This window comes from Amblyomma maculatum, chromosome 4, assembly GCF_055883805.1.
Source record: "Amblyomma maculatum isolate TAMU_Amacu chromosome 4, ASM5588380v1, whole genome shotgun sequence".
In the NCBI taxonomy this organism is placed as follows: domain Eukaryota; kingdom Metazoa; phylum Arthropoda; class Arachnida; order Ixodida; family Ixodidae; genus Amblyomma; species Amblyomma maculatum.
This window is the reverse complement of record NC_139347.1, coordinates 115,795,656-115,816,191: the sequence shown is the minus strand read 5'-3', so window position 1 is coordinate 115,816,191 and position 20,536 is coordinate 115,795,656. Positions and strand designations below refer to the sequence as shown.

Genomic DNA, 20,536 nt, shown 5'->3' with positions numbered 1-20,536 from the left:
ACGTGCATGCGTATATAGTTATGATACACTTTCATGCGAACAGCGAGCGAAAAGTGGACACGGACGAGAAACTAAGAACAAATTCTAGTCATCTGCTCTTTGTTCTCGTCTCCAGTATCTTTTACACGCAGCTCTCGCGTAGTTCACAAACATACAAATGTCATTTTACCCTGCAGGACACATGCAGTTCAGTTCTGCAATTTCTGACTCGCTCGCCATCTTCAGGTCAACACGATGCGGGTCATTGTTGAGCGCAGATGATTTTAAAACAAATGCAATCCCATGTACCGGTCCGGAGGATCTGCATGTAGAAGCGACGACACTGCATTCTATGACGTGTCCAGCTGTCACGACTTCATCACCTTCAATAAGGCATCTAGCACCATCTCCGATTAGTCCATAATGGTCTTGAATGGCAGCGGCACTAAAAAGGGGCAAGCAAAAACAATTACGAGGTGCCCGCCATAGTGGCAGCAGCCAGCCGTCATACATGGCTCTGCTACTCCGAAAACAATGGCTTTATTTTCTATTGAATGCAATGTCACCTCCCTTCACTGTTATTTCTACCTTGGTAGACATTAGATAAAACATAAAAGTTCTACTAACCATCCCAAAACTCGTCCTCTTCGTTTTCCATGGCGCGATATCAACCGTGGCAACACGACATACACACGCGGGCAATGGCAACACGAGCAGACGACGCGAGAGGCCATCCACACTCCAAGGGTTTCGGCATTCCGATGCTAGGTGGCGACTCTGCTCGATCTCGAGGCGAATAGTACTGACCCGGGTGATATTAAAGATAGCGACACTAAGTTTTAGGACAAGCCACTGCCAAGGTGCCAGCCCCAAAAAGACATCACTCATACGGACGCACTTTATCAAAATTACAGAATACCTTTAGACCTCCCCACGATCCCAACCAAATAATTTCTCCCATCTGCATGTTCCCATGAATGCATAGTAGACAATAATTTGCAAATGCAGGTCCAACAGTTTCCTTTTTTTTGTACTGCTCCATGCTACTGGTCTCCCGGCCCCTAGAAAAATGTGCCACCTTCTTACTGATATTTATTTAAATAAGCAGAATGCTTATCTAATCAGCACAGTAAACACCAAGAAAATTGGATTTATTTTACGTACCCGCTCCGGCTACTATATTATTCTTTAAAAAAGGCATGTATCAAAGAGCACAGTGAGCTTTCTCTGACCTTTAGTGGCACTAACGCTGCAAAAGACAGGTACTCGATAAAATTATGTGAAGCAGAATTCGCGCCTGTTGCGACCACCAGATGCCGTTGTTGAACCCAGCGACGGGAACGGCGTCTCAAAAGTTCCATCTCCCATCCCCTGCTGTCTAGCTCCCGACTCTGGGAAACCAGTGGTTCCTGGAATACAAGCGCCTGCGAGGCTAGCCGGCAGCTCGGGGCAAGATGTTTCGGCAGGGAAATTTACATTTCACCGGAGCCGCTGATTAGTCCGTCCGGGGCGTTAGGCTGTCTGGAGATGGCGGCAGGGGAGGGGGACACTACAAGCATACGGTGCATTGCGTCAGTCAGGATGTAAGATTTTGGAGTGGCGGTGGTACGTTCGTTAACCATGCGTATAGGCAGTGTGTCAGCCACAGGGCGTCAGCTTGTCGCAAGTTGTCCGACCCAGGACGGAATAACTGAGGCGAGCTGGCATCGACGACTCGACGCCCGCCTCGAATTGTACCCTACCGCCCCGAACAGCTAATCACCCGCTACTCTCGTCTCCCGAAACCTTTCCTTAATTCCTCCATTCCTAATGAGTGCTCACTAACCACGCGTGTGTGTAATACGTCAGCCAGGTGGCATCGGCTTGTTGCAAGTTGTCTAGCCCAGCGAGGAATCACTCAGGCGAGCCAACGGTGACAACACGACTCTCACCGGATCAGACCCTATCACCCCCAATAGCTAAGCACTCGTTACACTGTCGTCTTGTGAACTCTTTCCTTAATTCCTCTCTATCAAAGAGCTCAGTATAGTATTTCCCTTCACCTGTATATTTGGATGCTGTGCATGTATGCCAAAATTTATTCTGTTTATCCTGTTCCACCTGTGTTGTTTTGAATTGGGATTTAACAGCTTAATGTGCTGATTTTCTTTAGCAATTAAATCCTTGTACTTCCATCCCCGACTCCAGTGTCGTGCCACCAGTCGTTGGCTGATCAGGTGTGGACCTATCGCCAATTAGCCACCTGGTCCTGCTTTAAATTTAGCACTCGGGTAGAGGTGTTCATACTTTTTCTCACCCAAAATACACCCCCTTCTCCCATACTGACAGTATGAACAGTCTGATCCAAAATACACCCCCCTCTTCCATATTGACAGTATGAATGGTCTGATGAAAATGCATTGCCATAATTTTGCATTCTGATGCTAACTATATTACAATCTTTTCCACCAGCACAAGTAGTCATCCCTTGAAGCTGTCCTGTGGAAATGAAACATGAATATTTTTCTCTTCATTTTTATTTCTGCTGAAACATTTATCCCCCGAACTCTGCAAGAATGCAAATCCCTTGCAGCCAAAAAAGTGCAACCATCTCAAACAGTAGTTCAGCTCCATCGCAGAATACATTCTGCACTTAGGAAAAATGCTACCGAACCTCGCATTTTGAAAGCCAAAATAAAAGCTACTTTGCCCAGTATGTACTGCCCATTTTGCAAGTACACAAAGTCCCGTCAGTTTCTACCGACAGGCATAGCATCAGGCTTTGCATTACTCGGCCCGATAAACTTCGTATAGTAAAGATGAGGTCTTGTTACTCTTTTGCAATTGTCTTCCAATACTGACGAGTTTACAATCCCAAGCCTGTCACTCACTGATAAGTACAGCAATCAACATAAAGATAAAGCAAATGGCACTTCCTCATGTACACGATGCTTTTAGTTTCATCCAGTGCAAGCCCAAATGAACATGAGTGGCCTAATAAAACTATATTTCGCCAGATAAGACCTCTGAAGTGCACGTTCATATCTGAGCTCCAAGGTGCACCGTGAAGGTGCAACACCAACAGAAAGCTCTTGATAATGGAGACATAGCCTTGAAGATATGTACACTACAATTTTCACAAAGTGACCGTCACTTGTATGGTGGACGCTTAGGCAAGATGCTTACCACACACTAGGGACATATAGGAGACAATACTGTTCTGTTTAGTACAAATCAATCTTCTGGCTCTTTCTGGCTATGATGATGTTTTTCCGGCAACATCAGAAGCCTTCGTGGCTTCTGAAAAAAATTGCTTTCAAACATTTCCTCGCCCATCGATTCAAATGTGTTGTCTCGACAAAATGAACTAGTTGCCCCTGTTTTGAATTGATTAGTGGTGCAACCTGCCCTCGGAATCCAGGCCTGAAAAACAGTGCTGATGCATGCAGTTTACTCGGGCTATCAATCTATGATGATGAAGCTTGCATTTTTGTCTTTTCTACCATACTGAAGTCGCCATTTATGATGAGAGTGGCAGCTTTGTTGTTAGAACATTGCAGTGGGCCAGGGACCAAATGAAAGTTGAAGGGTCCTTGAAAGAGTGTTCAGAAAATGGCTATTCAATGGGTGCATAATGTTGCTACATATGCTACTTAAAAGTTATAAAAAGTGAGCTGATAGTTTGCATTCTCGCGCCTCGCATCAGTACATTATGCAAAATGTGGCTTTGAACATTGAGTCACATGTGGTACCAGAAAGGGGCTGCTATTGGCTTGCAAAAAACCACAGCACACATTCCCCGGAGGACTGTGAGGTATCTCCCTTTCTACTCTCTCCTCTACTGGTCGTAACCTAGGCATACCAGGGGAGTGTGGCGAAAGAAAAGTAAATGACTGAGCCGTGCTGACATAGTGAAGTGTGGTACCTATATGCAATCTTTGTTTTTGTTTTTCTCACTCCACCCAGAGTATGAATTAAGAGGAAACACACAGAGACCATTTTCAGTCATCAATGTCTCTGGTTTCACGTGCTAGGTTTCATATGGGCGATCGAAATTTTTTTCCTAGAGGAAGTGCTTTTTAAAGCACATTCTCATTGATACCAAGAAGAAGTGGGCATTAGTAGGTCACATATACAAACGCAAGATTAGATAATCACTTGTTAATGGTAATGGTCTGATCTGCAAGACGAGGCAGAGGGCAGCAGAAAGTTAGGTGGGCAGGAAAGGTTTATAAAGTTGGCAGGTGTCAAGTGGGCGCAGCTAACACAAGACCAGGTTAATTTGTAAGATATGGAAGAGGTCTCTGACCTGCAGAGGGCACAGTTCAATCAAGGGTGACAATGCTATCGATGCAGGCCAACTTCGATTTTTTTCTCAATGTTCTTTTTAAAAAAGGAACAGAGGAAAGGCTTCACGAATTGACCATTTGTTTTACAAAGGCCAAGTGCAAGGACAATTGATCCCGCTCAACTTAAATTGTGCACATTTATGTGCTTTTCTTTTTCTAAAAAAATAAAAAGAAGCTCAAATAAAGCTGTAAAATATTCTCATACTTTTAGCATAACAGGTGACATCATTTGCAGCTTCACTAAAAGCCTGGGTGAAAATTTTTGTATCAGCTATAATTTAAAACTCTGTCCTCTCCTTTCATATGGGAGGGTGATACCACAATCAGCCTGCCAAAACTATTGCATTCACATTACCCCTAGGCCATGCAGGCATGTTCATGTGACTCGGTTAAAGTGGGGCTTCATATGTGGGCTGGTAGCCAACACTTTCACGTCATGCAATTGAAGGTGGAGCTTAAGTGTTCCCAATAATTTTTAAAACAAAGGCATTCATTGCAAGCTTGTGTTTACAGAAGGAGAAAAGATGGCCTCAATATTTTCGCGTCACTTTCCTTGAAGCCAATTACATAGCTGCCTTCAGAAGGCCAAGATATACCCTCAGAAAGTCAGTTGAGACCTAAAAAAGAAAGAAAAGGAAGCTTTGAGACAGTCAAGGTCCAACTGAAGGGGGCACAAGAGAAGCCTTCCTAGTTTTTGATGAAGACCTACATGACAAGCGTTCATATTCTTGACAGACAAGCAACAAGAAAAGAAGAGGAGAGTACAAAGAGCATTGACTGCTACTCTGGCCCTTTCTTCACATTCACAGCCCATCAGTGCACTCATCATTGAAGGATGACATGTACTGCGATGCATTAATGTATAGTAATGAAGCGTCTAAGCCAACTAGCATGTACCCTTCATCAGTTGAAGGATGATTCTTTGCTGTTCCTAAGTGTGTCCAAGATAAGCAAATATTTGCCCCTGGTTCGTAAGAACTGCAGCTTCAGTGCATGCTTTGTTTTACTGCTCTTAAGAAGCTCGCAACAAAGGCACTTTCCCATGACACGGTACTGTCATGCTCAAAGAGGTTCATGTCAGGAAAGAGATGCGAGCAAATGCAGGACTGGTGACATGTACTAGATGAGGAGACTTTGGGGAGGTGTGGTTGCACCAGACCAGCTACTGAACCACTTCTTTGTTTTTTTTTTGTTCATTTTGTTAATTAAAAATTATAAGGGCAATTACAATACCTCTTAATGTGAAATTTGAGCTCAGCTCGTTTAGCAGCAGCCACAGAAGAAGCATTACTACCGGTTGGTTGCCCACATATGAAGCCCCTCTCTAATCAAGCCGTATGAACATGCCTGGGTTGGCCTAGGATTAACAGGAACGCAAGGATCCTGGCAGGCTGAGCCTAATATCACCCTCTTATGTGAAGGAAGAGGCTCGAGTTGGAAGCTCCTCTAAATGTAATGCCAGGCGATCCAACGTCCATTCAGTACTCGGCCATGTCAGCTGCCAGCTACCCCCTGCCAACGTCATGCTCAAGATTTTTCACTCACAAGACCAACGTGAGCAGACAGTCGCCAATGCCATTTTTTCGGTGAACGAGGCCTATACTGTTATCGCGTTAAAATAACTCTGTGTTTGCCAAGCAAAACTGAGCTAACTGCATTTACAAATGTGACTGGTCTCGAAGCAGCCTCAACTTTCCTAGACAACGCAAGGACTGCTAATGCAGCTGCTGCCATATTTTACCTGCTAAGAGAAACAGAAAAAAACTTCCAAAAACATCCTTCTGATAAGAATATCTACAGCATCACGTGACCAACGGAGTGGCATCCGTGTGCTGTGCGATGTCAGCGCACGTTAAAGAACTCCAGGTGATCGAAATTTCCGGAGTCCTCCACTACGGCGTCTCTCATAGCCTGAGTCGCTTTGGGACATTAAACCCCACAAACCAACCAAACCAACCAACATTCTTGGCAATAGCACATCTCTTCGTGCAGTGCACATGGCACAAGTCGTGCATATTATCTGGCACCGCAGATGCGTGAGTAACAAAGAACTTGAAGTAGAATGAAAAAATGTGAAGACGGAAAAGCTACACAAACTCGAGCAAGCGGCACGCATTGCTGCGCTTGCTAGGGTCAAGTGCAGTCACAGTGCACATCAATGCATTCAACTGGAGTGCATATTGACCATGCTCTCACCCTAGATTCCCCAACGCTGCTTTCTGTGCCATTGTCAGATGAGATGTGCAGCTCCACGGCTGTGTCATTGTCATCCTGCAGCCAAATGTCATCACCGGGAAGGAGACTGGTTGCATTGGTCGCATTGTACACAGCAGTCGCCCGATTGGTCATGGCCAAAATGGCAATGCCCAGGTCGAATTTGTGCGTAGACAGAATGGTGTTGCCAACAAACAGCAGGGCCAGGAGAATGTAACGGCCTGGGATACAACCTGTCGAAAAAGAAAAAAGAAAATTCCGATCCACAGGAGCACTACAGAGTGAGAGATGTGAGAAACTAGGGCCAGTACAATAATGATGCTGAATGATGTATAATAATGATGCCCAATCAATTGCATTTTAGCTTTGTACTCGCACCTTGGATCCCTGCCTGAAGCAATATACTGCACCCCTGTTACCACTGTGCTTCAAGCAACACAGAAGCGCTAATGCGATGTAGATTCATTATTTTGTATAATGCCTCTGCAATGACAGCTTCTACATTTGTCTTGTCATTGTTGAAGGGGGGACAGGGTTCTTGAACAGCTGAAAATCGTGAAAAGAAGCAACTTTTTGAAAATTGCATATTGAAAACCTGCAACCCATCTCCTACATAGCTACTAATTTATTCACTCCCTGGATAATTCATTCAAGGTGAAAACAAACCAAATAAATCCCATCTCAATTCATTTTTCCTCATTTTCTCAAAGCACAAATGTTTTACGGTTTGCTAGTTTACAAGATGGATATCTTCGCATCCAGAGCAGAAAACATGTGCCTGGCTGAATCTACAAAATGTTGGGAAGAGATTCCTCATTTTATGGTAGCAAATTTTTTCCCGTGCTTTAATTTAAATGGCTCGTCAAACGCTTTTTCTTGCATTGAACTTCAACAAGCTGTGAAATGAATAAACTGCCTTAATCATAAATTTAATTCTTAGCCACATATTAATATTAGTTTTCTGATCACTGGATTGCCCTCTACTGTTTCTGTAAACAAAGGAGTGAAAATGACAAATAATTTGAAAACTATTTCACATATCAGAAAAGTAATCACACATTTGAAGTCAGAACTGATTAAGACCTTGCATTTTCATTGCATTTAACATTTTAAGAAAGCACTCCAAGAGCCCTGTGCCCCCTTAAAGTATCGTTTGGAATCCACTGGGCGCTCGGTAATAGCATGTACAGGTAAAATGTTGCGATGCTTCTTGTGGCACCTCCAAGGTGCTGAAGCCATTGCCAAAGAGCACTCGGTGACGCTATCAACTGCTCTGATTACACTTTTGTCTGTTACTGCAAAGTGGTTGCAGTGCATTTTGCACTGTCGCAGATAACTGCCCTTTCATTCCTACTTCAGTAGAGGAGATGCTTTACGTGCAAGTGCGGTGGTTTTGCGCACTGCAAAACAAAATGCTTGCAGGATGTCATCTTCATTTTCTATTCACAGCATGAAGGGGAATGCACAGCGTACATTAACTAGCAATTCTCAACAAGTGCTGTTCATTGCATTCTCTGCACACATAATCGAGCATTCTTGCAACAAGCAAACGTTAGCCGCTGGTGCGAGCAAACATCACTACATCAGCGGAAGCCCACACTGTGTGGAAAAAAGGCAGTCATTTTTTTCCTTCACGACTTGCGATTACTCACCATAAGCCGCACATGACTAAAAATCATCAGTGTGACATTTCGTGACTGAAATTGCTCGACTAGAAATCCTTGCTATGTATCCCATTACAGTCGTTCAGTGGCTAGGGCACTCTACTGATGGTTCTACGGTATGTTCAATCTTAACCGCAACAGCTGTGTTTCGATGCATGTGAAAAGCATGGCACCCATGTACCATGCAATGTCAGTGCACGTTAACCCCTTCACCGTATATCAACGAATTTTCTAACAAAACTGCTTATTTTTTTTATTCCTGATTTCGGTTATTATTGCAATAAAAAGCATGCATTCGATCTTTAAAAAATTTTTCAAGCAAACACGAAGTCAAATTAGCATATTGAACTTTATTATTTCTCACAATACGGAAGAACTGCTCAGCACAAAGTCATCACTGTCGTCCTCGCTCCCTGAAACAATGTACACTTCAGTGTCTGAATCACCATCGTTCGAAGAAGATGAAGACGAAGAAAGTCGTTTCCGAGAAGACGGGCCAGCAATGCACGCTTCACCTCTGCCGGATGCCATTTTTAAAACCCATGTTGCCATACGAAAAAGACATTTATGTGGTAGAAAAAAACCAAATTATCAGGTCAGTGCTGCCATCTGTCGAGCAAAATGCCATCTAAGCCACAAACGAGCGCTGCTCGTCCGAAACGCTGAAGGGAAGAACCTATTCAGCGAGGACGAGCTATAGTCGTCCAAAACGGTTTGGGGACGGCTTGGCAAGGACGAGCGCAGCTCGTCCGAAACGATTAAGGGCCCCATGTCAAAATATTCAAAACCTTTCTCTTTGGTGCCCCTCATAGGTGATGTTGCTTTGAACCTTATAAACCAAATCAAACCATCCTTGCTATGAAGTTGGTTTGGTTTTGTGGGGTTTAACGTCCCAAAGCAACTCAGGCTATGAGAGACGCCGTAGTGGAGGACTCCGGAAATTTCGACCACCTGGGGTTCTTTAATGTGCACTGACATCGCACAGCACACGGGCGCCTTGCTTTTCGCCTCCATCGAAAAGATGCCGCCGAGGCCGGGATTCGATCCCGCGTCCTTGGGAACAGTAGTCGAGCGCCGTAACCACTGCGCCACCCCGGCGGGGTTCCTTGCTATGTAGACCAAAAGAGCACTCCCAGGGTGTGAACTCCAAGAGCCTACAGTTTCAAGTCAGACGTTTTTGGTGAATCACAAGATGTCTCACAATGGTCCTTTAAAAACAGGAGGTGCATCGTCACAGAAGAGCTGTGACATGGCATACTGTGGTCCCTGAAAAACTCGTCCAGGAAAACTTGAAAAAAAAAAAAAATGCACATAAAATCCCATATGCTGAAGACTATTTACTGTAGCTTTTATTTGCCATAGGTTTTCAAACCAACTTTCTCTATGCAGAAGCACTCCATCATACTTATCACACAAGCTGACTGTTTGGTTATGGTAAGCAAAGCAAATGTAGGTTCAACTTCTTTACTGTTTGGCACACATTGCACGAAAATACCAGCACCCAAACACATTCCGCAAAATAACATACACCATGATAAAGAAGCTCTTCAAAACACCTCACATTAACATCATTAAGAGCACAAGAAGAAAGAAACCCGCAAAAAAAAATATTTATTTTGCATTGAACTCAAAGCCCTACATGATTTTAATTCTATGGAAACTCCCCCTACATAAGAAAAGTTGTGATGTCTTGAGCTTTATAGCACTTAAGCAACTAAGACCATCAAGCATCAAAAAGTGGATTAGGTCTGTATTGCGTTAAAATATAATATTCTTTTTAGGTCAGTTTCTGACAGGCTTACTTTTAAAAACTCAAAAACGTGAAAATTCTACAAAGACATCTTTTGTTGTAAGCTAGGATGGAATAAGGTGTGTTCATTCTAAAATGTGTGAATAGTTTCTCTTATTTCCTCACATTTTGTGCATGACAATAGGATGAGTCCCATTTAAGGCCGTCTCCATATGCATCCCATATAGCAACCTTTCTTACTCCAAGAGTATGAACTTGTGTGCGAGATGTGGATGTGTAATCCACAAGCAACACAGGATTAGCTCAATCAACAATCGAGTGTTCTTGATTATCACATAACTTTCATTCTTAGTTTGTTGTTTACTTCATTATCCTATGAAGCCTGCCATTTATCCACTAGTTTACTCTGCGCACTCATCATGCAACCTTTCCAAAGCAGGTTTATAAGTTTTATTAAACTATTACAGGCATGTACGTCAAATTCATCACCCCTCTTGTTCCCACTGATTCCCGCATCACAGAAACGGAACACAAATTCATTGCCAGCTCTTGTCTGCTGACTGTTTCTAAGCTGTGCATATCTCCTTATTATTAAGGGCCCTGTTGCATATCCGGGGCAGAGTGCTGTGAATATGCTTAGAGAAATGGTGCGAATAATACTGCTTTTAAAATTTTCCTTGAAATATCTCTTTCTGCAGGTACAATGGCAGCATTATGCCCTGCAGTCATTGATGAGTACTCCAGTAACCTTACTCTTTTCTATTTGTCCTGCAGGGACACATTTCTGATACAGTGTACTCTTTAAATCATCTGTATAGAATGCTGTGCATATCATTTTTTTTTTGTACTAAACATGCTTGCAATGCTATGTGTTCATGTGATGTTTGCTTTTGTAAAAGAATATTAATGAAAAGTCACATACAGCAGGAAAACTGCACCCTGCCAGGGGAAAACTGCATCCTGAGATGGTAGACTGCTGTCTTGTGGTAAGCTTTATGACACACAGGCAACTAAGGCCACCATGTTCCAAGTACAGGGTTCAGGTTGTTCTTCTGTTAAATGCAATTTTTTTTTTACAGAAAGGTCGGACTTTATCAAGGCGATAGTGGTTAGTCTGGATGGTTCTGGCTTTAGGGGGTTTAATGTCCCAAAGCGACTCACGCTATGAGAGACACCGCATAGTGGAGGGCTCCAGAAATTTTGACCACCTGGGGTTATTTAACGTGCACTGACATCGCACAGCTCACGGGTGCCTTGCCTTTTGCCTCCATGAAAAGTGGCTGCCACAACTGGGATCTGAGCCTGCTTTAAGGTGCTGGGCACAGTGGCCCTGCACCACCATGGCGGAGCAATGTGGCGGTGGGTTGAGCCTCTAGACAACATCAGAAAGTACACCCAGTATGTCTAATCCTTGAAATTTCCTTCTTAAGATTTATTGTTGAATGGCATTCTGAATGGCGATGAAGCGACGAGGTAACAGCTGTGTTCTTGGAGGGACCTTATTTCCAGTACACATATGCAAGCATGGTTTTCCTGCCTGCAAGGAGTGGTTTATTTGTTTCAACATAGAGTTTATTAAAGGTGACGTTTTATATGCACCATTTGAGAAACGCAGACATAAGTTGTGAACTGGGTCCAGCTGTTTCAAGTATAATGACCTGCCAGAATCATGAGGTAGGGATGTGAGCTTTTTATCAAAAATTAGGCCTAGGCGTCTATGTTCTTGTTTTACTCGTAGTTCAAATTTATTTACAGAATGGGGACAGTCTAACCGTTTTCCTAGTGAGAACGTAACAGCCATTGTTTTCTTTTTTTTTCTGAGGTGAACTTAAATACATTTTTGTCTGTCCATGCATTGCTTCGACAGCCTTTTGAAAACAAGTTGAAGTTCAGCACCTGTATCGTCATGTTCCATGTTCAGTCCCTGCATGCTATGCACTCATGATCAAAATGATGCTAAAGCAACAAGCTCTACAGCTCTTCCTATTCATCCTCCCCAAAGAGGAAGTTTGTTCAAGTCATCTGTATCTGATTCTCACACATAAGAGGAAGTTTGTTCAAGTCATCTGTATCTGATTCTCACACATAGGTTGATGTGCATGCTATATACAGGGCATCAACACAGATTGTGCACATCATGGTCTTTGGAATTCGTTTCTAAGACAAAACGTATAGTGCTTAAATATGCACCCACTCCCTTGAATAAAGTTCTTTGACACAGCTTTGCCTAGATGAACTGAATGAGCAGTTGGAAAGGAAGTCCCTCAAACAGTTTACCATCCTGCTCCAAATTACTATATGTGCAAGGCCATACAAAATTTCAAACTGCCAAGTTGTGCTCTAGGCCTTCTTGAGATGAAAGGTAACCATGAAGACTGCACTGCCTGCGAATAAAAGCTTGTCAGACTGTACTTTAAAGACTGATGTTATTAAACTACTCTGATGGACGTCAAGAAGGTCCTGGGATTCGAGAGCAAACATTAACCGAACATTCAGAATGTTTTTAAAAGATTTAGCAAAATAGTTTGTCCGAGCTATTGGCCAATAAGAAGCTAGGGCAAAAAAGTAACCAAAGCAGCATATGATGTGGGACCACTGTGAGTTTCACATAAAGAAGTGCGACTGGGACAACCCTTCTCATAACTGTGTCAGCCGCCTGTGAGGAATAACTGGGACAGCCGAAATAGGGATGACCCTGCTGGTCCTACATGAGCCCCGTATTGACACTGCTATGGCTCACTCTGATCGCATTCTTACACTTCAGCCTACATAGGCACTTTGTTCATCACTTAAGGACAGAAGGAAAACAAATGTGGGTTTCATGCTGAAAGAATGCATGCAATTTGGCCAAGTTAGCTGAATGCGAAGTATGTGTGAAAGGATGCCATGTTTCATTTTGCTTTTGGTTCAAAGCTAGTGTTTTGAGGTGAGGCCAAGGTCGGCAAAATTGGTAACGGAGGACCTTAGCGGTAGCCCCCTACAACATTGTGGGACCACTTAACGCACCTTAGGAGGGCAATGTGATAGTGGTGCGTTTGAATCCGTTGTGCACAGATGGAAACATAAGAAGACAATATGCCCGGTGTAGAGCGAGAGAGTAGCAGTTAAGCATGCGAGGTGACCGGCTATGGTGATAGCTATGATGCTCTGTGCTTGTTTCAAGAAATTCCTTTGTTAGAATCACTCTGAAGAGCGGGAAACATAAAAGGCTATTATACACCAAGAACAAAGTTTACGTTCACTAGTGGTTAAAGACTGAAATGCTTCTAAGGTATTATAGCTTCTTTACAAGCTCTGCTTCATTTTAAGAAATGAAAAATGCAGAAAAATTTGACTAGTGCATTCTCTCTCAAGAGCAAGCTGGGATGGAAAGTGAGCTGTTCGTTGTAAGACTGCGTAAAATATATTTTTTCTTACATTCTTTAGATTAGTGTATGAACATAAGATGTGGTTTATTGTTAGTTCGCCTCACCTCAACACTCGTTCCATAGTGGTGTCTTCTTTCTTAAAGGAATACAGACACCTAATTTAATTGCATGTTTTTTTTTTCTGTAACGATGCATAGGATATTAATATGCACAAATCACCGCAAGCTATTTGCCAAGGATAAGTAAAATATAATCAAATTTCTTTCCTCACTTGTTTTGACCTCAGTTTCAACAGCCGAGAGATGGCTATGAAGTCAAAATAGAGTCTAGGTCTAGTAAGGGATGCAAAAACTGTAATAAAATAGCTCCTTTGGCGTTGCAATTTACCACAATGCAAAAGTCAGCCTGCATAGAGAACAGGAGTCAATACAAGTGAAGCAGTGACTATATTGCAGTTGTTTTTTCATCTTGCACGTGACCCAGACTCCACTTTAATGCCATAGCCATTGCTCGGCTGTTGAAACCAAAACTGAAACTGGTGAGGAAAGAAAATGTAATTATAAATTATTTAGTCCATATACACAGACACCACATGGTGATCCATACACAGAATGTCTTATGCATCATTAAAAATTGGCAGTGGTTTAGCTCCGGTTAAACCTAGTTGAGTTGCGAAAGCAACACCTGCATGGCTACGCTTAGGATAGCCTAGGCATGCGCTGAGCAGGGGCCGGGCTCTCTTTCTCACTAATTGATCGATTCTGGCCGCCTGCTCCTAGCCATATATATGCACCACACACACCTCTCCGTGCAACTAATGCAGAGAGTGATGCGCAGCTGGCGCTAGCTGTGGTTATGACGTCACTTCTCCGGCACCGGCGGAGCATGCGGTGAAGCGCAGTCATGACTCGCGCATGCACAGCTTGGCCCACGCTTTGCCATGCGAAATGGCTTGATGACTAGCGTAGTGTCGCTTTGGCAACAATAACAAGGAATAATGCAGCCAGAATTTGATGTCCAATAATAAGGCCTTATTACGATGGCTGGAGGGGGGAGCTGTGCACATTGGAGCACCGGAAGAGGTAATGCCAATTCAAGACAAAGCGGCGGTGCTGCTGTTGGCAGTGAGGTGCCTTTGGCGTGTCAGCCAGGCTCAGCCACGGGGATTTCGTGAATTCGTTTAGGTCCCTGGCCACGGCGATCGTCTGCGGTGAAGGCCTCCCAGGCACTGCTCCGCTTTATGAGAAGCACAGGCCTAATCGAAAGACTATGAGTTTGCTATGACATGACTGTAACATGATGTGATGTGGCGTGTCTGTTATGTGACTGTATTAACTTCAACTATCCCTCTCTCACAACTTTTATATCCACTCATCCCCTTCCCCCAGTGCAGGGTAACAAACCAGTTGCTTTTACTGGTTAACCTCCCAGCCTTTCCTCCTCATCTTCCTCCTCCTCCTCATGAATTCGATTGTGCTAACTGTGCGATGCTCCCTGGCCTCGCACATTTTGTGACATCTAATATGTGGACCTTAAAATGATAATCTAGCATCAGCCAATTTAGGATGCCAGCCAAATAATACCAATATTGAATTAATTGCGTATATTGTTGTGCCATAAAACTGCGCATTCAGTTACAAACGCCAATAACACCACAGCGCAAAGTGAAACCTCATAATCTAGGTGATGCTTTAAATAATAATTACACTGCTTTAAACATTCCAGGGTTCACAACACACAGCTTGTTTTGTACGTATTTTACTGCAACTGACGTCGTCCAACGTTTCAGGAAAACATCAAGCAATTCAATTATGGATAATAGTAATCTGATCAATTTAGTCCTACGGTTACCATGAGGAGGTTAACAAAGTGAGCAGATTGGCAAAAAAATGATATGAACATTTTGGCACAGTATAATAGTTTAGGAGGGAAAGAGAAGTGTAGGGAGGGGAGGATCCTCAGCAGATTTCCAGTGGGCATGTGCGATCTTTTGCAAGACCAACAACAAAGAAAGAAAAAAATAATTGAAGAACCATACGCATGAAAGCTTGAAGAATGTGAGTCCCTGCTACCAGCAGTTATCAGAAAAAATTAACACATATTTGGATCTCATTTTAAATAAGGTTTAAAAATCGAGCCCTATAACACCCTCTAACCCTTTCCTATGAAAGACTCGAGCCCTCTTGCCCATTTAAGCGATCGATCCCTGTATCAGTGCATATAAAATAACTTTGATGAACCGTTTTTAAAGACTGCATGATTGCCATTCCTCTATGATTGGCTTGACAAGATGTAGATTGTTTATTTCATTCTTCCATGAAGCCTGCCATTTCACTCTGCTTTCTCTTAACAAATTTTATAAAATCATCATGTGGTATACTTTCTTTCTGTATTTCGGCATAATGAACTGTTGCAGGCATATATATAAGCTCTCTTCTTGCCACTGGTTCAGCGCGATTTGGTACCCAACGAAACTTTACTGCATGTCCCTGTGCTTCAGCAGATATATGCAATGTATTATGCCTGCAGTTAAAGGTGCTATTACATTTCTGGGATTTAGTGCCATGGTTACTTAATATGAGTCGGTATAAATGATGCTGCATTTAATATTTTTCTGCAATATTTTTTTCTAACACCCCAGAAATGGCATAACATTCAGCTGTGAGAACCCATGAGCACTCGAAAGCTGTTACTATTTTCTCCCTCTTCTATCATATTACAGTATTTTCAATATAAAGTGCTGCTTTAGAACTGTCTGTAGAGAATACCGCACGATTCCCGTATTTTTCGCTGAATACCTCTTGTATCGCGTGCTCGTATGGTATTTGTTTCTTAATAAGGTGTGTTCATGCGAAGTCGCACACAGAGGGAAAATGGTATCAATGTGTCAGGGGGTAGGGTTGCCGGACACTATTAAGGCGAAAGCCTTTAATGCCTCATCGTTGTCGACAGAAGGTTGCCAGCAAAGGCGCCACACTTTTGACAGCGAGAGTTAAAAACAAATTAATAAGCCTTGTCTCCACTAAGAATCGAACCTCCATCCATTGGATCCCCAGCCCAGCGCTTTACCAACTGTGCCACACCCCAGATTGTGAAGCACTCTTCATAATTCCCCTTGTCTACCATGAGGATGATAGCGGAATTCTGCGAGTGACAGATACTGCGCCTTTTCTTTCCTGTAAACAAATTACAGAACGCCAGTGAACTTTGATGCGTTCTATGAAATGCTGATTGTGTTCAAAAAGGGACGCCCGATGTACCCATCATGACAGGTCATGACGTCATCGGTCTATTCATGCATATAAGCTGACCCTGCCGGGTATCCGATCCGGGTGTCCGATCCAGGCTTTTGTGTGGCGTCTTTAATTTGCCGCTTCCTTGAACGCCGCACCCCACAGCAAACAGAAGCAGACCCAGATGGCTAGGACGCGTTAGTACAGCAAGCATCAGCAGCATTTGCAATTGATTTACAGGATAAAAAAGATGCAGTATCTGTCACAATTCTCCGCGGACACATGTACCCACTTCATAAAGGAAGGGAGGAAGGTGGGAGTGAGAGAAGAGAAGGAGATAGAGGTGCAGTAGTGGAGGGCTACGATCCACTGCGCTATAATGGCTTCTGCCTCGTCGCATTTTAGCAGTCCAATGTGCCTTCTAGAATTTTTTTTGTAGGTGAATGCAGTATGTTGAATTCGTTTCTTTTTGAGGGCATTTATGTGAGGAAACATGTGAGGAAACATACAGACCACCACCTGTACACAGGAGGGGGTCTGTGCACGCAAGCTTCGTTTTAGTGAGAATAGAACAGCCACTATTTTCTGTGGAAAAATTGGAACACAATTTTGTTAGCCCATGCTGCTATTCTATTTATTGTTAACTGTATTTGTCAGTCGTATTTTGGTATGTTAGAGGTGCATGCAGTACGGACACCATCAATGTATACACAATGAGTTTGGGGATCGTTCTAGCTATGTAGCTCATTTGTACAGTAAATAAAGTGGCGCTTAAAAAATACCATTGAGGCACTCCATACTCTCAAATAAAGGTCCTTTAAAAACTTGAGCCTAGGTGTATTTCAAATAAAGGATTAGAAAGGAAGTCATTTAAGCAGTTCAGTATCCTGCTATGGATGCCCAGATCATTTATGTCAAATAGGATAATGGACCTCCAGGTTGTTTCATATTCCTTCTCCATGTTGAAGGCAGCAAGACAATGTTGCATGTGTATACATGTCCCTCGGACGATGTTTTCGAGCTGAATAGGGTGGTCTGGTGAGTATGTTTTTTTTAAACCCACAACAGTGAATTTTAAGGGGTTTATGTGACTCTAGGATAAAGATTAATCTAATGTTCAGAATGTTTCCGAAGATTTGGTGGGACAGAATGTAGCTATGGGCCTATAGCTATCAGGCAAAGCTGTCAGCTTTCCAGGATTCAGGAACAGGATTACAATGGCTCTTTTCCAAGCCTTGGGTATCTTTCCCAGTGTAAATATTTTCAAAAGTGCCCATGAATCTGCCTCGAAAAGATGGAACATCATTTCATGGTGTATTCTGCCTGACCCTCGAACAGTTTGTTTGCTAGCAGAGAGTACTCTGCTGACTCCATGGAGAGTAACTTCACAGGGTTCATTTGGACCAGCCCTTGTCAGAAGTCTGCATTTTTCGATTATGTTGCTGTATTTTAAAAGTGGCAGTGTGAAGTAGGAAAAACTAAAAACTACTGCAAAGAGTTCTTCCAATATGTTTGCTTGTTCCACCAAAACTTTTGAACTGAAACCTTTACTACACCATTCCGTAGCTTGGTCGGCGCGTGTTTGATATGTGTGAGCATGGCGCCGGCAGATGACACGGCCGTACACTGAAAGGACGTAGAGTTTCCAGATATGTTTGGCACGAGCTGCCAACTCTGGCCTCTCCTTTCATATGGGAGGGTTATATCAGAATCAGCCTATCATTATATTTTAATTCATGTTACGTACGGTTTGGTTAATGTGGAAATCTATACGCGGGATGGTAGCCTACGCTATCGAGCCACAGCTTTCAAGCTGGCACTCACCTCTTCTAGTTCAATAAGCCATTCTAGTGGGCGAGTTGATTCATAGTGAAATGGAATACCTTTAGCGCGAAACAACTAGGAAAGACGAGGACAGAAAACATAGACACAAAAGAGTGCTTTCGTGTCTATGTGTTCAGTCATCCTTCTTTCCTAGTTGTTTCGCGCTAAAGGTATTCCATTCTTCTACTTCGCACATCTGCTTCTTCATCTTAACAGACCTGGCAAAGTTTGTTCGTACCGGTACCCATTTCCACAAATATACAACATTGCCCGAAAAAATACCACATAGCCTTCCAGTTCCTTGCATACCCTTTCCTGCCACCGCTGCCCATGACTCGCCCTCGACACTTTCGTGTCATCTAGAATTGTATGGAAAGTTTACTCAAGGTTAAAACCCCATTATACATCAGTAATTGCTATCAGTATCTGTCATTACCACCTGGGGTGCCAGTTCTGAGCGATAGCTGAAGTTTTAATAACTATGTATACCCTCCCCCTTCACAATTCCCTCGACACCTTTGCATTGCTTAGACCTGGCTGTGGTGTCCTTGACGCTCGCAAACATCTACGAAAGACTAGAGCGCTCTTGCTATGTCACCTTAGGTTTAGTCAAGTTAAACCTTCTTGACTTTTTTTGCACACCAGTCGCTGTCAGAAAAACTGCAAATGATGAGAGCTGCAATGTAGTTTCAGAGACTGCTCCCATATATTTTTTTATGTGGTTGAGCTGTTTATAGATGACACAACTTTGCCATGATGTTCTTTAGGCATTTTGCTGGATGTATGTTGTGTAGAACAGATGGTGGGCATTAGTAAAGACTAGAAGACACATCATTCTCACTGCTATTAATACTGCTCTGAAAAGGAACCAGCAATGCGACTCATTGCACAGCAAGATGTGAATGCGCTAGCATACCTGAACTGCGTTGTACGTCAGTGATGTGAGCACAACCCTTGACCAGCTAGCTTGCCCAAGCATGAACGGGAGTGAACACATCACAGCATAAGTCAAGAGAATTCAGTTGATACTGAACATATTTGCCCCTGTTGCGTCGTTTGTGAGGATTTTTTAAACGGATGCAAACGAAAAAGACGATGCCGAAAACACAAAATTTTGCAAAAGATGCTCACATGAGAAGTTTCCCCCAGAATCATGGTCGGCTAGGTGCCCTATGCATTATTTATTTCCTCTTGAGAACTGAGTGTCACTGTGGTAATGTGAGGCTCGTATTTCATAAGTGACTGTCAGAAAATGTAAGCAGATTCACCCTCTAGCGCTCCTAACTTTCTAAAAACAGCCATATAAATAATGAAAGTCATAACTCTGCTGTATGCTTCCGACTGAATAACTTCCTCCATATTGGGTACTACCCCACATGTACGCAAAAGTTTTAAATGTAGGAAGAAAGTATTTCAATCATGCACCTAATTGAATATAAATTTGTGGTGTAATTAGCACGTCAGGTATCAAAAGGATATACAACCAGGTAAAATTACATTCATTTATTTATTTAAAAATAGCCTCGGAGGCAAAGCATTGCACCAATGCATGGCATTAATGCCAATGAAACATTATGGAGAAAACACTTTGATCAGTTGTTGTGTGAATCGCTTTTTGAAAACATTTATTACCATGATCACCTTATAAACCTATACATGTAAACCCACCCCATTCTTTTTTTCTTTTACACCACAAGTACAATAATAGATAACATATTAACTAAACAAGGGTCCATACTCTTGAGTTTGCATCATTTTCAGAAGTGTCATCTCCCTGACAATGAGTCACCTTATTGATGGAAACACTGGAACTGGATGTCACTTCCACTTCTGGTGTTTCTACCAAACAGATACCCATAGTTAGGGGGATAATGACACTTCTAAAGATGACGCAAGTCGGAAAATGGACCCGTGTGTAAATCCAGCTTGGCAGCCACCATTAAGGATAAACTGAGGCATACATTTTGTCAAAAAGGCAGCTTGCAAAACATTTATCAAGAGGCAAAGTTTGCTACCAATGAGCACAATTTGCTCAGCGAAACATATGAAATGATTTCTACAAAAAAGTTCAATCTCTCCTCAGTTTGTTTGCTTGCATTTAGCATTCTGAATTCCATGCATTTGAATTTTCCTTCTCTTTTTTAATATGTTAAGCTATGTTGGTTCGTTTTGACTT

At 42.7% G+C, this 20,536-nt stretch overlaps 1 protein-coding gene across 5 annotated transcripts in view; it reads right to left on the bottom strand.

Annotated features, from left to right (window-relative positions):
* LOC146192195 (sodium-dependent phosphate transport protein 3-like) overlaps positions 1-20,536 on the bottom strand; it is a 91,265-nt gene that overhangs the window by 69,037 nt on the left and 1,692 nt on the right. For all 5 annotated transcript variants that reach the window (XM_084602373.1, XM_084602372.1, XM_084602375.1 and 2 more), the window contains exon 3: positions 6,504-6,754. In XM_084602373.1, coding sequence (XP_084458499.1) covers positions 6,504-6,754 — 251 coding nt within the window. The remainder of the gene's footprint in view (positions 1-6,503; positions 6,755-20,536) is intronic.